The 25,182-nt window shown below is 47.3% G+C and overlaps 3 protein-coding genes across 3 annotated transcripts; 2 read left to right on the top strand and 1 right to left on the bottom strand.

Annotated features, from left to right (window-relative positions):
• The first annotated feature begins 13,653 nt into the window (after window positions 1–13,653).
• LOC124683726 lies at window positions 13,654–15,178 on the top strand. Its single transcript, XM_047218187.1, has one exon. It carries the CDS (start codon window positions 13,654–13,656, stop codon window positions 15,079–15,081), a length of 1,428 nt encoding a protein of 475 aa, XP_047074143.1. The 3' UTR covers window positions 15,082–15,178.
• Window positions 15,179–16,332: 1,154 nt separating this feature from the next.
• Window positions 16,333–17,451, bottom strand: LOC124683725 (1-aminocyclopropane-1-carboxylate oxidase 1-like). The gene is made up of 3 exons (XM_047218186.1): window positions 17,350–17,451; window positions 17,038–17,252; window positions 16,333–16,897 (listed from the first exon to the last, which is right to left on the bottom strand). Exons 1-3 carry the CDS (start codon window positions 17,449–17,451, stop codon window positions 16,333–16,335), a joined length of 882 nt encoding a protein of 293 aa, XP_047074142.1.
• Window positions 17,452–20,558: 3,107 nt separating this feature from the next.
• LOC124659016 lies at window positions 20,559–22,715 on the top strand. The gene is made up of 4 exons (XM_047196989.1): window positions 20,559–20,701; window positions 21,339–21,458; window positions 21,515–22,426; window positions 22,508–22,715. Exons 1-4 carry the CDS (start codon window positions 20,559–20,561, stop codon window positions 22,713–22,715), a joined length of 1,383 nt encoding a protein of 460 aa, XP_047052945.1.
• The last annotated feature ends 2,467 nt before the right edge of the window (window positions 22,716–25,182 follow it).

Below are 25,182 nucleotides of genomic sequence, written 5' to 3'. Positions count from 1 at the left end.
TTACCACTTTCGTGGCATTCTCGACTATACTGTTCCCTCTCCTCTAGACTCATCGGTTGAAGCCATTCTATATCCATCTTTTCCCCCCGCTCTCGATCCATCGGTTCAATCTCCTCATGTTGAACTGCTGCTTCAATCTCCTCTGCATTTGCTGCTTCAATCTCCTCATGTTGAACTGCTGCTTCAATCTCCTCTGCATTTGCTGCTTCAATCACATCATGTTGAACCGCTGCTTCAATCTCAAGTTGAATTGCTGCTTCATTCTCCTCTCGCATTTTCTGCTCCCGCCCGATCTTCCATTCCAAAAGCTGGGTCAACTCCATTTTTACAAAGCCTAGCAATGTGTCCAGGGATTCCACAACGTTTGCACTTACGTTTTCGAATCGGTGCACCACCCTCCGCACTAGCTCGATCCTATTCTTCCTCGGCCTACCTGCCGGTCTAGTCAATACTGGAGAGTACAGTTTGAAGCCTGGATCGACTTTCATCCATTGGTCTTTTCCCAACAAGGTAGGAACATTCATAGCATATGCAGCCCTAAATTTGGCAACAGAGAAGAACTCTGACACATACTGATCAACTTCACCATCTTCACCCCCTATAACACTCATGAAAAACAATGCGTGTATGCGGGGTATCCCACGGATCTGCCATCCCCTACAATGGCATGTCCTATCAACCAAACTCACTCGGATACCTCCACCGCCTGTTGTCTTTGTCGGTGTAGGTTACCTCAGCCTCCATTCCTTTTCTGACGCACTGCATCCTCAATTGTTTTGCCCCGGCATGCAAAGACTTAATCAAAGACGGGAGCATGAGATGGCCAACATAATTTGTGGATGCAATTCTTTGACGCAGATCGATCTTTATCATGATCATCTCGCCTAATCTTATCAAATATTTGCCACAAGCATAAGCCCTTTCAATGACTTGACCTTTGAATTGAAACTCTCCGCAAGGTTACTTGTTACATAGTCTACCTTGCAAATTTCATTGAATTGGCTTCTTGACCACACCCTACCATGATGTTCATCCAAGTACTCCTTCACCCCGAGGTTTTTGTTTATACAACACATCCAAATGAAACAGATGCTTCCTAGAGCTGCATGTGTATGAAGCTGGCCATAGGTTGTCGAGTAAAAACTTTACCCTTGAATTTCTTTGTAAAATTCTGTACCAAGTGTCGCATACATTCCCTATGCTCCACTCCGGGGAATACCGCTTCTACCGCAGTCTCCAAACCTTTGCAAGCGTCTCGTGTGGATAACAAGTCCCGTTGGATGACCTATAAGGTCGCGCAAATTCTGCGAAACCAAGTCCAACTTTCCCGTGACTCAACCTCCAAAACCCCATAAGCAACAGGGAACATCCAATTATGTCCATCAACTCGCGAGTAGCAGCAACTAGCTCGTCCTTTAAACCTGCCATGAAGAGCTGATGCATCCACGGCCAAATAAGGCCTACAACCGTCCAAAAAGCCTTTCCAAGCAAGCTTTGAAACAAACAAAAGCCCTTCCGAAACATTCCTTGTGCATTACCTTCCCGCTTTTCAATTTGTAGGGAACCGTATGCTTGTCTATCGCTACAACACTGCTCGGACTAGCCATCTCCACTTCAGCTTTGAAAGTGTAAAGCAACCGAAAGCTTTCATTCCATGGACCATTGATCTTGTCAAGAGCCATTTCCTTTGCATAGAACATTCTCATGTAAGGTACCTTCATTTTATACTTCTCAACCACCTTTTTACGAGTGTCTGTTGGACCAAGTGAAGGCTCTTCTCTCAGCCAATCTAGGATTACATCTCGCCAACCACCTAGTCTTCGCTAGCTTTGTTTTCAGCTCGGCTCTCCCCTAGAGGTGGACACCTATGGATCTCATTATTCTTCTTTATCTGAAACATAATGATAAGGGATGTCAGTAATAGATAACAAATTTTACACCGTGATCTAAATACACAAGCCGGTTGGCGTAGTACCCGAACCAAGCCGCTTCGCGCATTGTGGATGCATGCAGCCTAAACCTACACCTTGGGTATGGGCATTTAATTGTGAACCTACCGGCTCACTTTTAATAACCTCGAAATTATTCTTAGTGAGAATGTGATATGTAGTAATTGCATTACGGCAGTCCATCATCGTTTGAAACACGGTGCCTTCTACAAGCTGGGGTTTCTCCCTGTTCCACTCAATTGTTGGCAAGTCTTCACCTTCGTAATCGGCTAAAACGAGGCTGTCATCATTCTCATTCTTCTCTTCATCATCAGTGTCATCAAATCTGGCACCAAAAGCCATATCTTCCATGTATTGATCCTCCATTGCCCGCTATCGCATCGATCTACCAATTCGGAAACATCAACTCATCCTCATCATCTTGAGGAGGCTGATCCTCAATGTCCGCATCGTCCTCCACATCGACCGTACGAACGATCCGGCTACCACTAGCACCGGGGACGGATGGTGCCGCCGTGGACCTACAAGGAGCGCCACGGCGCACACTATTAGCGAGAGGCAGCAGCAGTAGAGAGACATGATGCCCGACCACTCGATGATGCCCCAGCACCGCGATGATGCCTGGCCCCCGTCCACATGGATACGAATTTTACCGAACCGGCAAGAAGCATTCAAAGCAAAAAGAAATCCCGGATCTTCTTCGGAAATTAGTGGAACAAATCTTCCCTCCGAGCCGTTGAAATATTCGAAATGAACCGCATCGAGAGAGCTCCGGTGTAGTTATCGTAGATGTTAGCTTTGAAATCCGTTAACGAGATGGTGGTTGCAACCACCGCAGGGAAGTTAAACCCAGTCTTACAGCGTTTAGAATCACGCGTAAAGCTAGAATCCAGCCTAACCACCAGCCGAAAAGCCAGCACTGGATCCATCCTATTCGAAAAGCAACGCAGATTAGTTGAGCAACAACGATTGGCGCTCAAAAACTGCCTACCGTTAATTCACATGGGATAGGCAGACGATGCTTACCCAGATGGAATCCATGCGTTAGATCCCTCCGATTCCCAATCTTCTCCACGGCTGGCGGGAATAGTCTGCGCACCAGACGGAATTACAAAGAGGACAGGGGTAGATCCAGATCCGGTGGAGGCGGAGCCCGGGGGGGGTGGTGGGGGCGGGGCCGGCTCGGCGGCGGACGACGCCATAAGGTAGGTGGGCAGGATGGCGTGGCGGCGGAGGGGCGGTGTGTGAGCTCCTCCGGCCTCGGACGGAGGGAAAGCTTTGGGTCAGCTCTTCCGATCAATAGTCAACACATTTCGAAAGCAACGGTCAAGTCAAAACCACCGCGGCTCCCTAGCCGTCACCGGTAACGGAAGGCCTCCGAACAGACGGCAACCCTCCCGTCCGAGCCTCTGGAAGGGGTTTCAAACTAGAGGGAGGGGAAAACTGAGGAAAAGTTAAGAGGCTGGGGAAAACTGAGTACAACTAACGAACCAGGGGCACGAAACTAGAAATCCCTTGATTCTTACATACTTGCATATTGCATTTGTTATATTGCTTTGCATTGACAACTATCCATGAGATATACATGTTATAAGTTGAAAGCAACCGCTGAAACTTCATCTTCCTTTGTGTTGCTTCAATGCCTTTACTTTGAATTATTGCTTTATGAGTTAACTCTTATGCAAGACTTATTGATGCTTGTCTTGAAGTACTATTCATGAAAAGTCTTTGCTATATGATTCACTTGTTTACTCATGTCATATACATTGTTTTGATCGCTGCATTCACTACATATGCTTTACAAATAGTATGATCAAGGTTATGATGGCATGTCACTTCGAAATTATCTTTGTTATCGTTTTACCTCGCTCGGGACGAGCGAGAACTAAGCTTGGGGATGCCGATACGTCTCCGACGTATCGATAATTTCTTATGTTCCATGCCACATTATTGATGTTATCTACATGTTTTATGCACACTTTATGTCATATTCGTGCATTTTCTCGGAACTAACCTATTAACAAGATGCCGAAGTGCCAGTTCCCGTTTTCTCGCTGTTTTTGGTTTCGAAATCCTAGTAACGAAATATTCTCGGAATCGGACGAAATCAACGCCCAAGTTCCTATTTTCACCGGAAGCATCCAGAACACCCGGGAAGGACCCGGAGGGGGGCACCGGGCCCCCGGACCATAGGCCGGCGCGGCCCAGGCCCCGGCCGCGCCGCCCTATGGTGTCGTCGCCCCTTCGACCCTCCTGCGCCGCCTCTTCGCCTATATAAAGCCCCTGACCTAAAAACCTTGACCGCTTGACGAAACTCCAGAAAGACTCCAGGGACGCCGCCACATCGCGAAACTCCAATTCGGGGGACAGAAGTCTCTGTTCCGGCACCCTGCCGGGACGGGGAATTGCCCCCGGAGCCATCTCCACCACCGTCTTCACCGCCATCTTCACCGCCATCGCTGCCTCCATGATGAGGAGGGAGTAATCCACCCCCGAGGCTGAGGGCTTCGCTGTAGCTATGTGGTTCATCTCTCTCCCATGTACCTCAATACAATAATCTCATGAGCTGCTTTACATGATTGAGATTCATATGAGTTTTGTATCACAATTCATCTATGTGCTACTCTAGTGATGTTATTAAAGTATTCTATTCCTCCTGCATTGGTGTAAAGGTGACTAGTGTGTGCACCATGTGGTTCTTGTCGTAGGCTATGATCATGATCTCTTGTGGATTGTGAAGTTAACTATTACTATGATGGTATTGATGTGATCTATTTGGTTATGTTGATCTATCTTGCACTATAAGGTTACTAAAATATGAACATTAATTGTGGAGCTTGTTAACTCCGGCATTGAGGGTTCGTGTAATCCTACGCTATGTGTTCATCATCCAACAAAAGTGTAGAGTATGCATTTATCTATTCTGTTATGTGATCAATATTGAGAGTGTCCACTAGTGAAAGTGTAATCCCTAGGCCTTGTTCCTAAATACTGCTATCACTGCTTGTTTCTTGTTTCTATTGCGTTACTATCGCTGCAATACTACCACCATCAACTACACGCTCGGAAGCTATTTTCTCGGCACCGTTGCTACTGCTCATACTTATTCATACCACCTCGTATTTCACTATCTCTTCGCCGAACTAGTGCACCTATTTGGTGTGTTGGGGACACAAGAGACTTTTTGCTTTGTGGTTGCGGGGTTGCATGAGAGGGATATCTTTGACCTCTTCCTCCCTGAGTTCGATAAACCTTGGGTGATCCACTTAAGGGAAAACTTGCTGCTGTTCTACAAACCTCTGCTCTTGGAGGCCCAACACTGTCTACAGGAAAGGAGGGGGAAAGTAGACATCAAGCGACCAAACTGAGTGGAGACGAAGGCGAAGAAGGCGGTGAGGGTGGTGGCAACATCTGACTTACGGCGAAGTGGAAGAGTCCATACAAAATGTGAGTAATCATCAAGAATCACAAGATAATAATTATAACCAGAGTTACTCGGAATCGGCGAGGTCCATACATCACTATGAATAAGTTGAAAAGGAAACGACGCGACTGTGGAGGACGAGCTAAACGGAAGGCGAACATGTTTGCCTAGACGACATGCTTCACAAGAGTGGGCATCCGTTTTATTACAAGTAAAGGAGAAGCCTTGCATTATTTGACGCGAGTGGCGGAGCTAGGATGACCAAGACGGGCGTGCCAAAGGTCGACACCGGCGGAGAGGGCGAGTGGGCGGCCGGTGGTGGTGGGGGCCGCGCCAACGGGGTAGAGATCGCCGGGGCTGTCACATCGGTGGAGGAGCATCCGGGTATGACCATCCTTGACAGAGAAACCAAAAGCGTCAAATTCCACAGTCACAGGGTTATCACGACAGAAAGACTTAACAGAAACAAGATTTTTAATCAAGTCAGGAGAAACAAGGACGTTATGGAGAGAGAGAGGAGTGGAGGTGGAAGGAAAAGAGACAGAACCGAGTGTGAGTAATAGGAAGAGCATGACCGTTGCCAACGATGATGCGAGAAGAAGTGGAAGCGGGTGTGGAAAAGGAGAGGTTACCGGGATGCGCAGCCATATGCGCTGAGGCGCCGGTGTCCATGAACCAGTCGCCACCGCCACCATACGCCCCAGCAGAGGGGGCGCTCTGGAGGGCGGTCAGGAGCGCGGGATCCCACGGGGTCGCACCCGGAGGGGCGGCGTAGGCCGGGGCAGGCTGGGGCGCCGCGTAGAACGCCTGGTGGGAGGCTGGACGCGGCCCCATAATGCCCAGGTAGGGGGCGCGCGGCACGGGCATGGAGTAGGCGTGAACAACCCCGGTCCACGGGTTGTGACCGGCAGTCCATGGCGGAGGGGCGGTGTACTGCGGAGGACGAGGCGCGGGGGCGGCGGCATTGACACCACCACCGTGGCCACCGCCACGGTGACGACGGCCACGGCGGCTACCGCCAGGAGGAGCCGGCTGCCCGGTCCAGGGACCGGTCTGGCCGGCCGGGGCGCCAGCGTGCCCAGTCCAGGGGCCGGTCTGGCCGGCCTGGTGACCGGACTGGCCGGTCCACGGTCCGGTCTGACCGGGCGGTGGGGCGGCGGCGGGGAAACCCGGCGGCGGACCCATAGGGCAAGGCGCAGGGGCGCGGGGCGCGGGAGTCTGGGCGCCGCGGGAGAAGCCAGCGGCGAAGGCGGTGTGGGCCGCCCGAGCCCGGAGGTGCTTGAGGCGGCGCTCCTCGACGCGCAGGTACGCCACGGCCTGCTGGAAGGTGGGCGTGGTGAGGAGCGTGAGGTTGGAGGCGGCGTTGCTGAGATCCTCGCCGAGACCCGCCGACAGGGTGGAGAGCATGATCTTGTCATCGATCGGGAACTCCAAGTCGCGGAGCTCATCGGAGAGACTCTTCAGCTTGAGGGCGTAGTCATCGAGAGACAAGTCGTTCTGGTGGGTGCCGAAGAACTCCTGCTGGAGGAAGGTGACCCGCTGGATTTTGTTGTCGGTGAAGAGGCCGGTGATCTTAGCCCAGACCGTGTGGGCGGAGTCACCGTCGCGGACGACGGTGCGAAAGATGTCGTTGGAGACGGTCTGGTAGAACCGGCGGATGATGGTGGCGTCGATGGCGAGCCACTCGGGGTCGTGCGGCATGGCGAGGAGATCGATGGTGCCGTCGACGTGATCAAGGAGATCATACTCGCGGAAGAGCAGCCCAAAGTACGTCTTCCACGGGAAGAAGTTGGCAGCAGTGGTGGAGAGCTTCAGCGGCACGCGCTCGGCGATGGGGATGTCGCGGATGATGGCGACGGAGGGGCCGGCGAAGGGGTTGCTGCTGCCGGAGCCGGAGGAGAAACCGGAGCCGGATGAGTCGAAGCGCTCCATGGCGGAAGCGGTGGTGGTGGTGAGGGCCGGCGGCGCCCTAGATGAGAAGGGCGGCGGCTAGGGTTGGGAGTGGTGGAGGCCGGTAGCGCCCCAGAGAGGAGGGGGCGGCGGCTAGGATGGATGGAGGAGGTGGCCGGCGGCGCCCTAGGGAGGAGGAGGGGCGGCGGCTAGGGTTGGAAGGGGGTGGCCGGCGGCGCCCCAAGGGAAGAGGAGGGCGGCGGCTAGGGCAGGACCCGAAGGGTCTCTGATACCATGTAGAAAGGTTATTGGAGATTGCACAGCACCAATAGGGCCGGCTGCTCATATATATATAGGCGGACACATGTACAATTACAGGTACAACCATGAGAAAACACGGGGACCTATGTCTATACAATATGTTACTCAACACTAATTTAACATAAAGGTAAGAAAATCAAAGATGAAGCGGCTATGTGGTGTCTCGCTGCCTCGCTGGTGCCAAAGCGTTGAGTAATATAGTGCCACGCCACCAGACTATGCTTTTGTTTTGCACTGGCCATGTTGCATCTAAAAGTTTATTCTTATTCAATGAAAATGGAAAATAAATTGCTTGCTTTAAGAAAAAAATTAACATAAAACGTCTCCCACACATGTTAGAAAAAGAGTACTAATGAAAACATGAGTCACCCCTAATCTCTAAGTCTAGGGTATAAGCTTCTTTTTCGATAAGTGCGTATAATCTTCTTAGTACCTCCATAACTTCATCCAGAACATGTTTATTCCATGCTTTACCTCCATAAGTGGCATTTAGTAGCTCAAGCTTCTCACCAAACACAAGACCAACAACGTTTCCCTTGCCAACACTCTTTGAATGGACAATAAGAAAGCTAGTTCAAACCAATTAAAAGAAAGCAACTTAACTGCAATCCTGGTAGTGCTCTGTTTATATACATCGAGTAGTAGACGGACTATTCATTTATTTTCAACTACTCCCTGAATTTGATTTTTTTCTATTTCAAGGTACCTTTTTTATCTGTAAGTATATTGCCATTTTGGTCCGAGTGAATTCTTTTGTATCATATTTTTACATTTTCTTTTACTCTCTGAAGTTGTCCGTGAGAGTGTAGAAACCCATGCATGAGACGCTTTGAGTTGAAAACATGGCAATATTACATTAGGCATCTACCTGATGATGTCACCTTCATAGTTCGTTCTGAGTTTTATTTGATCTCCAACCACAATAGTACCACTACATTTACAGACACCTAATAGAGCTTTCTGGATATAAACCATGGTGTAGCTGAAAGAAAAAGGGACACCCTCAAACCAATTATGGGTGACCATAAACAATTCAACATACATAGCACATGCAGCAAACATAAGTCTACCGACTGTTACACGCTTCACCTTCTTGCGACAGAGAGAAAAATCAAGAACACATACACGTGTAGAGAGAGGAAAAGGCAGGCAAGACAGAACCGTAAACCTCGGTCTTGAGGGTAAGAAACCTGGAAGAGCGAGAGTGGGCTGGGAAAGAGGACGGGGGATCGAGATTTTCTAGGTGGTTTGCGACAAGCGGCAACGGCGAGCTGCCATTTACTTGGCACAAGGTGTCAGACAGGAATCACTATTTACATGGACACACGTTGCTACGTATAGTTTGTTGCCATTTTAAACTTGTAGTTAAAGGATTTTTGCAGCCATGATCTGTAAGCCTAAATTTAGGAGTCAGCCGTCAGCATGCCGGTGGCCCTGGAGGCCTGGACATGGGAAGCATGAGGAAAGGACAGGTCTAGGTGAACGCATTGACGGACACTCAGGTTGTTGGTACTAGATATACAAGGCCTTCAGTAACTACATCTCCTGCAACTCCTACCACTCAAGCGGGAAGAACTTTCGGCAGTTGCAATAATCTAGGTACCACTTGCTAGGTTGTTATGGTTGGCACATGATATTTAGACTTGTAATAGTGCTATAATAAAAAATACACTATAATTTCACATCTCTTAGTTTTCTCTCTCTCTCCCTCTCTCGTGTCTCTCTGAAACCCACAACACCTCCCCACAAAATAGATATCGTCGCCACTTCCGCGTGAGTAGAACAGGGGTATGAGTTTTTAAACAGAATGCCTAAATCCATCTTTATAAATAAAGCCAAGATGCCAGGTCAAGTACATGCAATTTCAGGATTAAGTTCACTACAAACCCAATTTATCATAAAACATCTGCAACGCAGGTGAGAAAAAGAGTACTACCAAAAACATGAGTCATTGCTTGTAGCTTCTTTGGGTTGTAAGCTGTTCTCAGCATCCTTTTACTCTGCTATTGTGACTTTATTAATTCAAAGCTAAGCTTACGTCTTATGTTAAAAAAAACAGGAGTCACCCTAATCTCCAAGTTTGGTGTGTAAGCTTCTTAATTAGTAACTCCATAACATCATCCAACACATGTTTATTCCATGCTTTGATTAGCAGCATCCACTCAGATAAAATATCATTTTGAATAGACAGTCATCAAGTTAGGAGACGAAGATGGATATACTTCCCCATCATATCAGCATATCATTTCACTCCCGAGCTTGGCTCGCCTCTGACTCGACCAAGATCGAACCAAGCCTACATTGAGTCATGAGCTTGAATGTGTTTGACAGTCCAGTATGTTATTGTTTACTCAACACTAGGAATACTCGGATGTACAAGATACCTATATGTGGGTTGACAAATACATTTCCTGATGCCTCTGTGATCCCTATCATCTTGTAAGCGGCATTTGGCATCATATAAGCTTGCTCACAACAACAAAAAAACAGATTACAACTGTATCTGCCTCCCCAACACTATCTCTTTGAATGGACATTCTGGAAAGCTTGTTCAATACATTTAAAAGAAGCTAATTTGATAGCACTCCTGGTGGTTCTGTTTTTTATACATCGAGTAATAGAAGGACCGTTCAATCATTTCCATCTACATTCTGTTTCTATTATTGCAATGAATTTGATCTGAATGAATTCAGTAGCATCCTATTTATACCTTTTAACTTCTAAAATTATACGTCCATGTCCTTAAGAGTGATGAAATCAATGCATGAGACACATCGAGTTGAAATATATGGCACAATTACACTAGACATCTACTTGATGATGTCACATTCATATATAGTCCGTTCAGAGTTTTATTTGATCTTCAATCACAATTGTACCACTACACTCACGACACCGCTTCCTAAATATAAACCGCGATGAGTTGAAAGAGAAAGAAGCGAACAACTCAAAAGTTCTGGGTGAACTCATGACTATAAATACTTTGACCAACAAATGTAGTAAAGAACATGCACCCGCATATATATGGAGAGAATAGCAGGGTAGGATGGATCCGTACGTCATGGCTTTGAGGGTAATAAACATGGAACAAGGAGAGCTTGGTTGGATGAAGAGAATGGAAGGAGAGAAAGATCTCCAAGCAGTTGGAAGGATGATTGACTTGTCACAAGGTCTCACACCCGAATCTCCATTCACATTATTCCCACACGGTGCTGCTACAGATTACATTTCGGTTTCCATTTCAAGTACTGAAGTTAACAGTTAAGAACTTTGCTTGTAGGCCTAATTTGGTGCATTGGCCCCAAGGACTCTAGTGGCTCTGGACATGGGAAGCGTGGGGAAAGTACTGATTTGGATGAACTCTTGGACGGGCACTTGGTGTGCTGCTACTAGACATAAAAGGCCTCTGGTAGCTGCATCTCCTTCAGATCGAGCGAGAAAAACTTTTGGTAACACTTGCTAGGCTGATGTGATCTTTGCTTCTTCGTGACCAGTCAGTTGTGCATTGAGGTAGAGACGGTGTGATGCGGAAATAAGTCTCTTCGGCTCCTTCCCGATAATGGCAACATCTTCATTGTCAGCGTGGAGCTAGCGAGGGTGTGCTCTTCCGGATTTGTTGTACTAGATCTCATGGTTTTGTGTGCTCCCGGCACCCTCTTCTATGGCCTTCTTCACGTCTATCTAGCTTAGTGCCCGTCATGGACGATGTACAAGTGGGAGTTCTCTTCTTTCGCATGTAGACAGGTTCATAATGTGGTGCTTGAATCCTTTTTTGTGCGGATTTTTGGCTAATTGTCAAGGTAGCTAGATTCTTGTTTATTTCTCTTTTGTGAATATCATTTTTTTATGTTTAAGAAAGAAAAAAAAGAACAATCAACATAATAATACGGATGGTTTTCTTTTTAGTAATGAATGGTATTTCTTGCCCAGATGCTACTGTGTCGGCTCATCAAAACATGGCCATTGAGAAGCCTGTCTGTGGCCCTCTGGGCTAAACTCACCAGGCCGGACCAAATGATATCCTTTCCCCACAAACTAAATTCTGTTTTTTTTAGAAGAAATTAGATTATGTTTGTCACCCCTGAATAAAATCGCGGGAATCGCCTAGACTCCAGCTTCAATGGAGATGGTGGCGGCGACACCAGGGTGCGCCCAGAAACGTCCTAGAAGCTACGTGTTCCTCCGGCCCAGTTGTTAGAGCATGTCTAACGGACCCCTTAAAAGGACCAAACTCGTATAATAACCGCCGAAATACGGGTTTGAGCTCTACCCGACCGTCTAGCAGGCCCCGTAAAAACGGTCCCCGCGTTGATTTTTCCCAGTTTTGGTTACGGGGCGGCTCTTCGCCCCCTACTTGTGCGGGGTGGGAGCGGGAATAGAGGGCCAAACCAGTATCCTCCCCTCCACTGTGCACGAAGGGTTTCAGCGAAACCCAACCGCCGCCACCGCCCGATCTCCTCCACCCCGCCCTTCCCGGCAACGACGCGGCCGGATCTCGCTTCCATGGATCCTCCGCAAGGCCCGCCGACCGCCGGCGGCGCATCACCTTCGGCCGCGGTGGTTGATGTCCCCATCGGAGGTCCGCCAAACGCCGGCAACGCGTCGGCCATGATCTCCGCCACCATCCCGTCGAAGAGGAAGAGGTTCCCGAAGCAATTCTTCGAAGCTCCTGCGGCGGCCGCAGCTCCGCCGGCTGCCAAGAAGGGGGGCAGGATGAAGACGAAGGTGGCCGGGCTGACGGGTGCCCCGCAATCCAAGGTGAAGACGAAGGCAGTCAGCCGCATCGGCCTCGCGCCTCCACCGTCATCCAAGGCCACGGCCCCTCCTCCCTCCGTTCCTTCCGCGGCGACGCTCGCGCCGCCGCCACCCTCCATGGACGTAGACAAGGTGTTCGATGTTGAGTCCACAACATCGTACATGGACATGCTCAACGATTCCTCGGTGGAAGTGCAAGCCGGCATCAATGCTTTCGATGGGGAGAACTATGTCGAAGGGATTGGTGATGAGGAGGAGGAGGATGAGGGTGACGAAGCCGTCGATGACGAGGAGGTGGTTGAGGTTGATCCGGCTTCCGCCGGTTCTTCCGCGACGCCGAAGCCACGCACGGCCAACTACAGCGAGATCGAAGACGCGATCTTGGTCCGTGCTTGGAGTAAGGTGGGGATGGATGCGTGCACCGGAGTGGACCAAGGCGGCAATCGCTATTGGCAGCGCATCGAGGATCTGTACCACCAACTGAAGCCTCGCACCAAGATCATGGCCGATAGATCCTACCGCTCCCTTGAAGGCCGATGGAACATCATCAAACCAGCTTGTTCTCGTTGGAGTGTTGCCATGGACCAAGTGGCCGACAACCCCCCTAGTGGATGCGTGCCGAAGGACTATGTAAGTTTTCCAAGATTGTTGCTATCCATAGTATGTGTTGATGATGTGCAAACATCTCATTAATATTGTTGTTATGCAGCCCAAGTATGCTCAACAGAGGTACAAAGACATGGCCGGCTCCAAGAACAAGGGATTTTAATTCCAACATTGCTTTTTCATTCTTCAACATCTTCCTAAGTGGAAGTTGAGGGACAGCGAACCAAAGTGCAAGAAGGAAGCACTGCTCACCATGGATGATGAAGCGGAAGACATGAGTGCGAGAAACGCTGGCAAGCCCGAGGGCAACAAGAAAGCCAAGGAGAGGGTGAAGGTAGAAGGTGAAGCATTTAGCTTTCGGGAGAAGTTGGATCAACTCATGAAGTCTAAGGAGGCATTAACGATGAAGACATTGGAGATCAAGCTCCTCATCACCGAGAGGTTGGCAACTCGTTCGAGCTAGCAGACCCTCTATCCCCATCCAGCCAGTAAAAAGTAAATACAAAACCCTCTACTCGGGTCTTAAGAGCAGAAAAATACGGAATCTGTTAGATATGCTCTTACTGTATCGGCTCATCAAAATATGGCCATTGAGAAGCCTGGTAGTCTCTGGTAGTCTGTGGGCCTCTGGGCTAAACTCACGATATCTTTTCCCCACAAATTAAATTCTGTTCCGTTTGGCACCTCTGAATAAAATCGCGGGAATCAATGGAGCCATGGCTGCCGTTGCTCCGCCACCTCCTCGCCTCGCCGGCCCCCAACGCCGCCGCCTTCTCCTCCTCCTCCTCGAACAACTGTCCCAGCTCTGCTCCGCCGGCTGCGGGCCTCCTCCGCATCCTCCTCTCCCCGGTGCCCACGCTCCCCGCCTCCGAACCCACCACCGTCCTCTTTCAGACCCTCCCGCCCTTGCTGCAGTCCCAGGCGCTCTCCTTCCTCTCATCCTCCGCCCCCCTCCTCGACCCGATCCAGCTCCGCTCGCTGGCCTCTCGCGTCCTCTCTGCTCCGCCTGGCCGGTATCAATTCTGGGTCCGCCAGGGCGCCCGCCACCTGCTCGACGGATTGCCTGACAAAGACGCCCCTGATGTCCCCTCGGAGTTTATCGAGGAGTTCCACGAGCCACCGCCGTGGCTTAAAGAAGAGGCAGCTCGGTCACGTCCTGTCCTGCCCTGGCTGCCTCTCGATTGCCGGAACGTGATGCCAAGCAGGGTCCGCGCCGTTGCGGACGGTTTAGATGGAGTCCGGTTAGAGTCTCTGGAGTTGGAGCAGGACGAGTTTCCGGCCATCCAGGTGGTCGGGCGTCCTCCGGCTCCTCCACTTGGTGATTCAGTCGTCCATAGGTCTCAAACCCTGCACAAGGAGATTGAGTTGGCAGATTCGGTTTTGGATGCTCAGCAGGTGGCGAAAGACTTGCATGACCTTTGCCTTGAATCCGGGAATGCTGAGGCAGTACTTAGCCTAGTACAGCCATGGGAAGCGGATGATGACACCGTGCGGGTTCTCCTTTCACATTTGGTGCTCGAGGAAGATGGGATGCATGGAAAAGGGCCGGCACTTGTGCTGTGTTCTCTTGTCCTGCCGAAGTTACTTGACCTTCAGAGAGCAGCTTCGTCTGGTCTTGTTTCGGCTGCGTTGGATATCTGCAAACGTCACCCAGCTGCTGCACTGGAGGCCGTCCTCTTTCCACTAGTTCTTAGAAAGGAAGGGCTAAATGTTGCTCAGTGTGACGTGCTCACACGGATTGTCAAGGATTGTATGCATCCCCTGCATGTCACTGCCTTCTGCCACAGGCTGCTTTCAGGTGAGGAGGAAGAGCGGAGACCGGTTTGTATGCCTCAGCATCGGGAGAATATTGGTGCTGACTTGGTATGGACAGAATCTCTCTTTGTGCTGTTCAACGGCATTCTCAATCAAGACATTCGCCTGACACCAAGCACCATCGAGAAGCTAGTGTCCATAATTGATGGGATGACAATCAAGTTCCGGAAGTCGCTTAAATTTGGCAACTTTTTTCTGTGCTTCGTCTCCAAGTGCTGGCATGAATGCAAGATTCATAGGCTTTTGCTTGAGAGAGCTGCTGAGACAACCGACACTTTCTTGACTAAAGCTATATTGGCAAAACTGCGGCCTACGAGTTGAAGTGCCTTCTTCAATTGTTTAGAGGTGAACTTCCAGTGAGACTACATGTAAATTCAAATTAACCAAGTATCTAATTGCATGCAAGGAATATTTTGTCTGTGACTTTTGAAATGGATACCTTTTGTAGTTCCGGAAACCATTTAAGAACGATTCATATATATACAATTGCAATTAATTTACTATGAAATTGTTATTTACACAAAGTGCAACATTTTTTTAATACATGACTGGAGTGTAATAAACTTGTTATGAAATTTAGGATATCCAGTATAAGGTACATTACTGTTTGATGTCGTAGTAAATTTCTGTTAAATAAAGTGTAAGATTTCCTTAACGGCTGTTCTGTTTGACTTTTGAAATGGTCAGCTTTTGTAGTTTCATAATTGAGCAATGTATCATATATGCTAAATAACAACTTAAAAATGTTGTTTACACAGTATACGAAAATTTGTTATATATGACTCATATGCAGCATGATTATCATGAAATCCAGGGCAAGCGTATAAGAGAATAAATAGGCCCATTTAGGTGTAGCAACTATTCAGTGGTCGGTTCGACCAGTCATACCTACCCAAGACCATGGTTTTGGGCGATATTTATGCATGAGATGTCGTATTATTAGGTTGTTCATTTGTTATGCTCATATTCATGTTTTTTACATCGGTGCAGGACTTATTATTAGATCTCTGCTACTCATGGTTCTCTGCCACCATATATAGGCACACATGTTCGCATTTAAATTCAATTAACTCTAGTATATTGCTTGGACATATGCTGCTTTGTTCCTAGGGAACACAATGGAGAAAAGTACAGAGTAGTTTCTGTTCTTGAACTAATCAGTCGAGGATGGGATCTTTTCTAGTACATACATACTTCGTGTTACGTTTCTTCATTGCTGCTCTGAGTCATATTTCACATGGATTATCATTAGCATAATTGGTTTGACTGCCACTTAGACAGTAATATGCAAACAACTTTTACTAAGTTCCGGGATAAATTTAGTCTTCAGTGGCTTTTGCTATATTTACATATCATGAGTGCATCGTTTTGTAACCCGCAGCTATTCTTTGTTAGCTGTCTTGTAATCCATCTCAGTTACGGAAAAGCAAGTCTACAGGAAAATCGAGCATTTTATTCCTCTAATGGAAAATAAGATTCACAACACAAATACACAATACATAATTATGGCGAGTCCCACTTGACTTTGTTTACAGACGGTGCAATCAGTATTTCAGTGGCTTTTGACGCGAGTCACTTGAATACCATCTTCGTATTTTGGAACCTTGATACCTTGTCAGTGAACTTCGTAGTGGAATAGAAATTAAGGTAGTCTTGGAAACGGTATTGGCTAGGATATGTAAGCTTTGGAGCTGGGAAGATTATAGCATCGTCACCTGGGTTGTAGAATGTCGCAATAGATAAGCGACTCCCATTCTGATTAGGAAGTACCTGATGGCAAATGCTCTTATAAATTCCATTGCTTATCACTTCAATCTGATCTCCAAGGTTAATAAAAATTCTATTGCCTTGTGTTGGTGGTATTGAGATCCTCTTACCATCTTTCATGAACTCCAAACCTGGAACCTGGTCATCTTGAAATAGAAGTATGATTCCCCCAGCATCAGTATGCCCACGGAGTCCCATCACTACTTCTGGATGACTACACCTGGGGTATTTTGCGACCTTTATGCCTACAGAAGGCTTACAGAATGCTTTCTTCAAGTAATCCTTGTCCAGCCCAAGATTTTCACTCATGACTTCTGCTAGCTGCTCGGCCAACTTGACAACTTCTTCAGCATATTCAGGAACGGTGGTACTGCATAATTCATTACTGCGTATTAGTACACTTGAAAAACTTCACAAACTGTTAATTTCTATGGTTTCCTTATTTACTGGTCATGCCAACATTGATTTATGGTGATACCAAGTGTACTGTACTTTAGGTTGCAAACTCACCGAAGCAGCTCTGGAATATCATGAATGTTTGATTTTGGCTGATGATGATACATGAAGCTGCACTCCCAGTCAACATTTGAGGCGACTTTGTCAGGACCAAGGGTTTTTGCTATCTCAGAACTGTAGAAGTTCTTCTCCATATTTTCCTCGTAGTGTTTATTCACCAGTTCTTTGATTTTGTCCATGATGTCATCATTGATTCCATGGTTCTCCACCTGGCATAAAGTTATTGTGCATGACAAATGATAATAGTGAGAAAGTAGATCAGAAACTTGTGTTATCAATATAATGATCTTATAATTTCTTACTTACCCAGAAGAAACCCCATTGTGCACAGGCATCATGGAGAAGTGTCAGCGTCTCTGATCTCTTCTCGCCATATAGCTCATCCATCTTTATCACTGGAATTTCCATTTCCTGAGACACTGGAGTATTGAAGTCTAACCAAATGGGCTTGTCTTCTCAAGTTGATCTGCTACATCTACAGCAAGTTAGGTATTTATAGGCCTAGATGTGAATGGTGGGAAATATATGCTTCCGGATTTCAAAACATGATGTGGTCTGAAAAATGAACAAAAGCTTGCTTCCCTATGGTGAATATGTTAAATCATGTCCAGGTACAGTTCACTGTTGTCATGGCCCATGTGATGTAGTTACTATAAGTACATCCTTCAGAACTAATCATCATGATAGTTGACTTACGAGATACACATGATGCCTATTCGATCATCCTGTTTTACTTCCATATAAAAATGAATAATGGTGTCACCATCTTAGTTAGATTACTAGTTTTCTGCAAGGTTCACCTTCTTTAGATCAGCTCCGCCGCCCTGAATCTTGGTGAGGATGTTACCGTGGCACAGATCACAGAGGAGTAAAATCTCAGTTTGGAGATCTTTCAGGTCAGACTAATCATGACAGTTACTTTGACTTTCTGATTCGATGCATGAAGACCTGTATGCAGAGTCAAATATAAAATATCTTAATTTCAGCCTCGAACAATTCATTGCATTTTCGTAAGTCGATGCAAGCCTAGATTTTCTCAGGGATTTGCTAGATCATGTTTGCAGTTTTCTAAACAGCACTTGTTAGATTTCTGTAGATTATTTGAGTACATCAAGTCATCTTTACTCTACCGTTATGCACTAGAGCTGCTATTGTAGGTTTAGTTGCATACAAGTTGATGTTTACTCCTCAGCTCCTAATGGCAGCATGCCGAAGCTAACTGAATCTGCGTCACCTTAGGAATTGCCCCACTCTAGCAAATCAAATAGCCTTTATTTCTTTTGTTAACCTTCTGTACATCCTGGAAAGCAAGATGACATGGATTTTTAGGCAGGGCTAGAAATGTGATGTGTTATTAAGATCCCCAATCAATCATCCCCTGAAATAAAACTGCATATCATCTCTGAACACCAGTACATTGTTTGGTTCCTCTTGAGGTTCATGTGCTCGATCGAGGCAGTAGATCTCAAAACTGCATAACATCTCTGAACACCAGTATATTGTTTGGTTCCTCTTGAGGTTCATGTGCTCGATCAAGGCAGTAGATCTCTGGTGTACCACACTCGCATTTGCTTAGCCGGTTCCACCTCATTCGTTCAGCAGGTTTATGTGATGTGTGGTTCTTTAGCTTGTTTCCGTTACAGGCTTACAGCTCAACCAGGACTGCCCATTCATTGAAGTCATTCTCCTATTCTGCTTTGCGCTCCAGTCCTAGGCCACGAAGAAGTTCGGTGGCCACGACGTGCGGCCCTCGGTTCTGCTCGTGCCTGATTCCCGATTCATAGGATAGAAAACTCAAAGGAATAGGAAAAACATAGAATCAGGATGTCGTGGTGAATGGTGTTTTGGCACATGGGAGCATATGCTCCCTTTATTTTGAAATGCATGTTACATACATTTTGAAATTTCAAAAAATTGAAACGAAAAATTCGAACGTACATCTTTACGTGCTACGCGTTCACAAAGTTGTTTCATAAAAATCCGACTTGTCGTGTGACGTGTGTAAAAAAGACAAAATTCAATGCTGAAAATAAGGCTTTTCAGGAGATAAATTTTCTCTTTTTTACACAGACCACAAGACATATTGGTTCCTCGCGAAACTTGACGAACGTACGTATATTGGGGAGATGTACATGTAGAATTTTTTGTCAAAATTTTTCGACATTTCGAAATATAACTTTTTGATAGAGGGAGCATATGCACCCGAGAGCCGAATTGAATTTCCGGATGTCGTGTTTAATTAAATTTTATAGGAAGATGAGTTCCCTTTGATTGTGTCAAAAAAAAATTCATAAGGTACGACCTCATATTTTTCCTATAGAATTTATGTTACAAGATTCCTATAAAATTGTTTCTTGTAGGATATATTCCTATGAATCAAAGGTTTAGCCAAGGATTTTTTAAAAAAAAAAGTATGTTCAGTGGAGGCCATTGCTCGAACATGGACTGTGTGGGCTGGCCCAGATTAGTATAAAGCCTCAAGGCCCGAGAACTTGGACTGTGCACGGGCAAGTTTAAAACAGGCTGAAAACTGACATACAACCGCATCCTAAATCGCGCCCATGTCGGAAGCCCTGGTAGCTTGGCTGTTGCTGTACTGCAAAACAAAAGTTGTATCATATGCTTTCTTCTTGTCTATCAATTGGCTAGAGATTTTGGAAAAAAAATCATATGAACAAAAAAATTGCAGAGAACAAGAATTTTTTTCCTGTCAAACGCAACATCATTATGATTTTAGATAGCCAAATAGAACAATATAATTCCAACACCAACAAAAAGAAGGACTTCCTTGCAGGCCAGTCCCAAAAGTATGTGAAACAGAACATGGAGGCGTAGAATTAATGCAATACAGATAAGAACCAAGATTTGCATGTGAAGTGACAATCAAGAAAGAAACGTTGGATAGTGTCCGCATCATTATCATTACGAAATACACATGATTTCCTACAATCCTACCGTTCTGGTTTAAAACTTGGAAGAACTCCTAAAGGGAGGTATTATATGTAATTTAACTTTTATAAAGACATGCTTGACTTAGAAATATGTCTACCGCGATCTCTAGCAGATCCCAAAAAGAAAACCCTTAGCTCCAAAAAAAAAAACACAATTGGGAGTTAGACCACTCTAGCGGATCCCAATAGTAAGTGAGAAAAAAATTGGAGCTCTCAAAAATCACATATTGTCCTCATAAAACTTAGGTTGGAAGTCTCACTCCTGAAAACCTCCCATTTTTTTTGGCAGGTGAACATTATGCACGATCGATATCTCCCTCTAGTCTTAGCGGGCCTTCTACTATCGTTGCATCTGCTATGATGGTGCTCGTAACAACCTATTTTTGTTCCCTACCTCCTCTGCCACCTCTAACCGACGAGCCTCCCTCCATCATGGGCGAACTGCCATGGCCCTCCAACGCATTGGTCATCCCCCATATGACCTCCATCGTACCCTGGCAACCCGTCTTTGGCCTCGCCCATCCTCTGGTTATGTCGATAACCTCCACCAAGAAGTAGACGACCATGGTGAGAAAGGAGGGGTCAAGCATTGCGGAGAAGGCCATGACCACCATGAATCTTGTTGTCCCTACCATATGCAAGTTGGTGTTGATTGTCATCGTTTCCAATGCTGACGGCAACATCGCCGGCTCAGAGGACGACTATGTGTTCAACACATTGCCTTAAGGTAAAGCAAATTTGTTTCCTATTCAACATTTTGATAAAATTGCAAATGGACATCGTTGCCATGTGGTTGCGTTTAGGAATGAACATCTCACAGTATCATGGTACTACAATACAATTTAATAAAACAGACATAGAAATGATACTAACTAGTTATCCCGAAACCTTCTTCGCTTGTCTTGACCGCGAGAGGCTCCTCATTTTGAAGTACATTTTGCGCAAGATGAGTTGTACCTACCCTTCCAGTTGACTTTGAAATTAAACTTTGTCATCCTTCTTCTTAATGAAACAAGAACCAATCCGTTGGTCGATGGTTTAGAGGGTGGTTATGTGCCCAAATCCAACTCAGGTTCAGATTTGACACCTTGTGTGACTTGTTAAAGCAGACTATTATTAGGTATCTTCAGATAATAGTGAGACGCATGTCATGACTCTGTTTATTTTGAAGGCCCGTAACTCCGGCATGTCATAGGCACTTTATAAGCGTGGCTGGTGGTGGTGGTGTGCATGAGTTCGTCCAAACGACACCCAAATCTCCTGCACGTTCCCGAAGTTCTTGCAAATACATTTTTGATAAACAGTTGATATCTCAACTTCATCGTTAACCATAATTCTCTGCAGGAGAACGACTGATGCCACGATAACACATGGTGAACCACTAAGCCAGCACGAATTAGAAGTTGCGTTCATGCAGCAGATAGCCGTGCCGCCCTTCATGCTGCCCACTACGACGAATACCAAGTAGCCATCACGAAAAGTCAAAACACTAATTGATTGTTTTTCCTTTGCTTTATAAGCGTCCCGCGCGTATGTATTGTAGCATCAGCAGCTCAGTTCGTGCAGGCGTCCAGCGTAGTTAGTCCATACAGTACGCAGATCACCATGCAGTCCGCCGGCGAGGAAGCGCCACGGCTTGCGCCGGCCACATCGGAGGACGGCGGCAAGAGCCCGGCGTCACCGTCGATGGACAACGAGCGCCAGATCCCCGTGGACCCCGTGTCGCTGCGGCACCTGGGCATGGTCGCCGACCCGGACTCGCCGCTCTCGGCGCCGTCGGTGATGACGGAGCTGGTGGCGCACCCGTCCCCGCTCCTGCCGCCGCTCCGCCGCCCCACGTTCGTCGGCGCCAGCCTCCCGTGCTCCGCGGCCTCCTCCCCGGTCCACAGCGCCGCTGCGAAGCGGGAAGAGCCCAGCCTCGCCACGGTCATCGCCCTGAGCTCCCTCGCGCGGCAGCACTCCGCCGCGCTCGCCCACTACGTCACCTCGCCGTCCGCCGCGCCCACCACGCTCTCCAGGAGCGCGTCCCGCGCCGAGGGGAGGACCATGGCGCCGCACGACGACGAGTACCCGCACTTCCAGTTCGAGACCGACGCGGAGGCCCACGGCTTCAAGTGCGGCGTGCTGTGCATGTTCATCCCGGGCTTCAACAAGAAGAAGCGGGGCTCGCCCTCCGCGGCGGCCGTCGTGTCGAGCATTCAGAGGCAGCACTCCGGGGCGAGGCGGCGGAGCAGCGTGTCGCGGATGGCGTCCATGGAGAGGTTCGAGTGCGGGTCCTGGAGCCCGCCGCCGCCGCCGCCGCCCACCTCGGCGCCGCACGTCGACACGGACTTCGCGATGGAGGTGGCCAAGGTCAGCTGCGCCGACGACACGGACCTGCCGATCAAGATGGCGTTCGTGTTCGATGGCGACGCGAGGGGGGTCCTGAAGAAGTCGGCGTCGGAGTCGGAGTCGCGGCGGCCGGAGTCGGCGGCGCCCGTCAAGATGGCGTTCGCGCCCGAGGGCGAGCCGAGGGGCATCCTGAAGAAGTCGGCGTCGGTGTCGCAGCGCCAGGAGTCGTCGGCCCCCACCCCCAGGATGTCGTCCGCGTCGCAGCGGCACGTCAGGTTCTCGACGGCAGCCGCGCCGCCGGCGTCGTGCCCGACCTCGCCGTGCATCACGCCGCGCCTGGCGATGGCCAGGGCGGAGTTCAACGCATTCTTGGAGGCGCAGAGCGCGTAGGTAGTTACGTACGGTGCATGTCTGTTTTTTCTTGGATTTCTCCGTGCGTGTTCGCGAGTGGCATGCGCTGCCGGTACGGGCGCGCCGTCGCTGCCCGGAACAGGTTTTGTTTTCCCGGCGTGTTCCATTCTTGTTCGGTTCTCCATATTGGAGTCGACCAATTCCCGACGGCTTTTTTTTGGGGATTATTACGACCGACGGAGGAAACAGGAAGAGCTTTGTGTTCTACAGTTCTACTTCAGCCTCGTATGTACGTGAAAGTCAGCTCTTGCTAGGGTTTGCCATGAATCCAACCGTGAAATAGGTCTCCTTTGGGAGAATGTTTGAACCAATAAAGGAAAACACTCTTCTACTTGGTTTTCAGTTTAAATTTGAATACACTCGCGAGCAAGAACAATGGAACGGACGGATGCACCACACTCGCCGTGTGTGGGTTTTTCCCTACACATAAGCGTCGTAAGAAGAACCACTCTCGTTGTTGGCGTGACGCCATGGAAGACGGACTGCTGACGGATTGGATTGATGTATGCATGGATATCGGAAGAGGAATTGACGCTTTCGATTCTTGAAGCAAATAGGAGATATGTCCTCGCGCTTGGGAGGGATACGCCTACGTGTGTGAGGATCACTGCGTTCAAAATCTTCACCGAGCCTGACATAAATTACTCGGTGAGTTAAATTCAATTTGTTCTTGCATCTTCATATACAGATCTTGAATGGTACGTGTATGACAATTTTTTTATTTGCCATACACAAATCCCAAAAGTAAGTAGGAGGAAAAATATTTTCCTAACACATATAGCAATACTCTACGCTTTTGGTACAATAAAATGATGCTGTCACATCTACATGGGCCACCATGCTAGTTATGGAAGAAAAAAGGGCAAGATTGAAACATGAATGAGTTGCAACATGGAATCAAAGTTATCCATTCTAAATCATAATTTGTGCTTCCATTTACAAGACACTGTCCCACCTTCATCCATGTCTTGCTGTGAGATATCATTTTTCCCCCACAAAAATGATACGAGCAGATTGCGATTATTATTTTGAGCAAATGGGATCTCATAGTTTCATGAGACGTAGCAAACAACACAAAGGATAGAAAGACCCATGTTTTGTTTTGAGGCCTTCACTGCGGCTAGCTTCACCTCCATTTCGGAGATGGTAGGTTCCACAACGATTTCACAATCCTACTAGGGGAATCCCAGGCATCTTCACGATCTTCCACGAAAAGGTCATCAAGGCATCAACCACCAGATCGTCTAAGAGGAGCACCCTCCAAGAGTAACAAGCTCACTGACTCTCACTCCAACGAATAACACCTGGAGAGCTCAAATCAAGGCACCAAATGCAAATTAAGAACATTATAAATGATCGAGTCATTCTCTCCCAAATACCGTCAAAGTAACAAATGCAATGAAGGAATGGAGATGATGAATAATGGAGGAGTCAAAAAATGATTCCAAGATCTTGATCCAACAACGTGCCTTCACATAGAAGAGAGCTTGATTGGTGGAAATGTAAATAAGATCTCATGTCCCCTTTCCCTAAAAAAAATTGGAGGGACATAGAAGAATCAATCTTTTGAAGTTCGACAATGGTGGAGAAAATCGTGTCCAAAAAGCTACAAAACCTTTCGCGAAGACGAACCCTCTTATAGGTCAAGTGGAAAATTACCTGTTGGAGACCTATAATAAAATTGCGGACATTTGTGCGAGATTTTGAGAAAAGTGCGGTGCATCAAGGGTGGACTAACCACGGTCTCAAAAACAATAACTAGAGCCTTCATAAAAAGCGCATTATCTTTGTCACGCAAAAATTGCTTTGATGGACTCGGGCTTGTTTAAAAGCTAAAAACAAGCTCTAGTTCTTCAGGCATAGAATTATCAAAGATCAACATGATGATAATGCCACAAATAAAAAGGTATGATCTCATTACAAAAAAGGCAAAACCTCCGACATCAAAAACACGTTTAAGTTTTATACAAACTCTTTATTTGATGAACTTAAGCTTGTTTTAAAGATAAAAACAAGCTCTATATCCTCATTAAGATGATGTCTTGAAGTCAATAGTGAATTATTTACTTCATACTCATTTCTTCAAGACATTCTAACAAAATACGCAACTTTGCAAGTAGGAGATCGAGATAACAATCATACAGACTCAACCTACAGATGAAGGCATGCATGGCCATAATTGGGATTCTCCATGAGTCATCAATTGGTATTTGTCATGCTCTGGCACAATCTATTCAGATACATAAAAAATATTCACTTGATTGGATGCTACAAGCGCGCTGATCGACCATGACTCAATATATGAACATGTCTTGCCCTTGTCTTGAATTCTTCTCTTGTAGTTATATTCCGGCGGAAGTCGAGGGTGCTTGTTCTATGGGCTTGCTTGGCAATGGCTATGAAGTCCAACGATGTTGGGGGCGTGACTAGGTTGTGGTAGACGACT

This window comes from Lolium rigidum, chromosome 1 (assembly GCF_022539505.1).
Source record: "Lolium rigidum isolate FL_2022 chromosome 1, APGP_CSIRO_Lrig_0.1, whole genome shotgun sequence".
Classification (NCBI taxonomy): Eukaryota; Viridiplantae; Streptophyta; class Magnoliopsida; order Poales; family Poaceae; genus Lolium; species Lolium rigidum.
This window is presented reverse-complemented; position numbering and strand designations above follow the sequence as displayed.

Coding starts and splice junctions, on each gene's coding strand:
- LOC124659016 (XM_047196989.1), top strand. CDS start 20,559: ATGGTGAGAAAGGAGGGGTCAAGCATTGCGGAGAAGGCCATGACCACC. Junction 20,702..21,338: donor GGCTCAGAGGACGACTATGT/GTTCAACACATT, acceptor AATTCTCTGCAG/GAGAACGACTGATGCCACGA. Junction 21,459..21,514: donor CCCACTACGACGAATACCAA/GTAGCCATCACG, acceptor TTGCTTTATAAG/CGTCCCGCGCGTATGTATTG.
- LOC124683725 (XM_047218186.1), bottom strand. CDS start 17,451: ATGGAAATTCCAGTGATAAAGATGGATGAGCTATATGGCGAGAAGAGA. Junction 17,253..17,349: donor CACAATGGGGTTTCTTCTGG/GTAAGTAAGAAA, acceptor ACTTTATGCCAG/GTGGAGAACCATGGAATCAA. Junction 16,898..17,037: donor GATATTCCAGAGCTGCTTCG/GTGAGTTTGCAA, acceptor TGAATTATGCAG/TACCACCGTTCCTGAATATG.
- LOC124683726 (XM_047218187.1), top strand. CDS start 13,654: ATGGAGCCATGGCTGCCGTTGCTCCGCCACCTCCTCGCCTCGCCGGCC.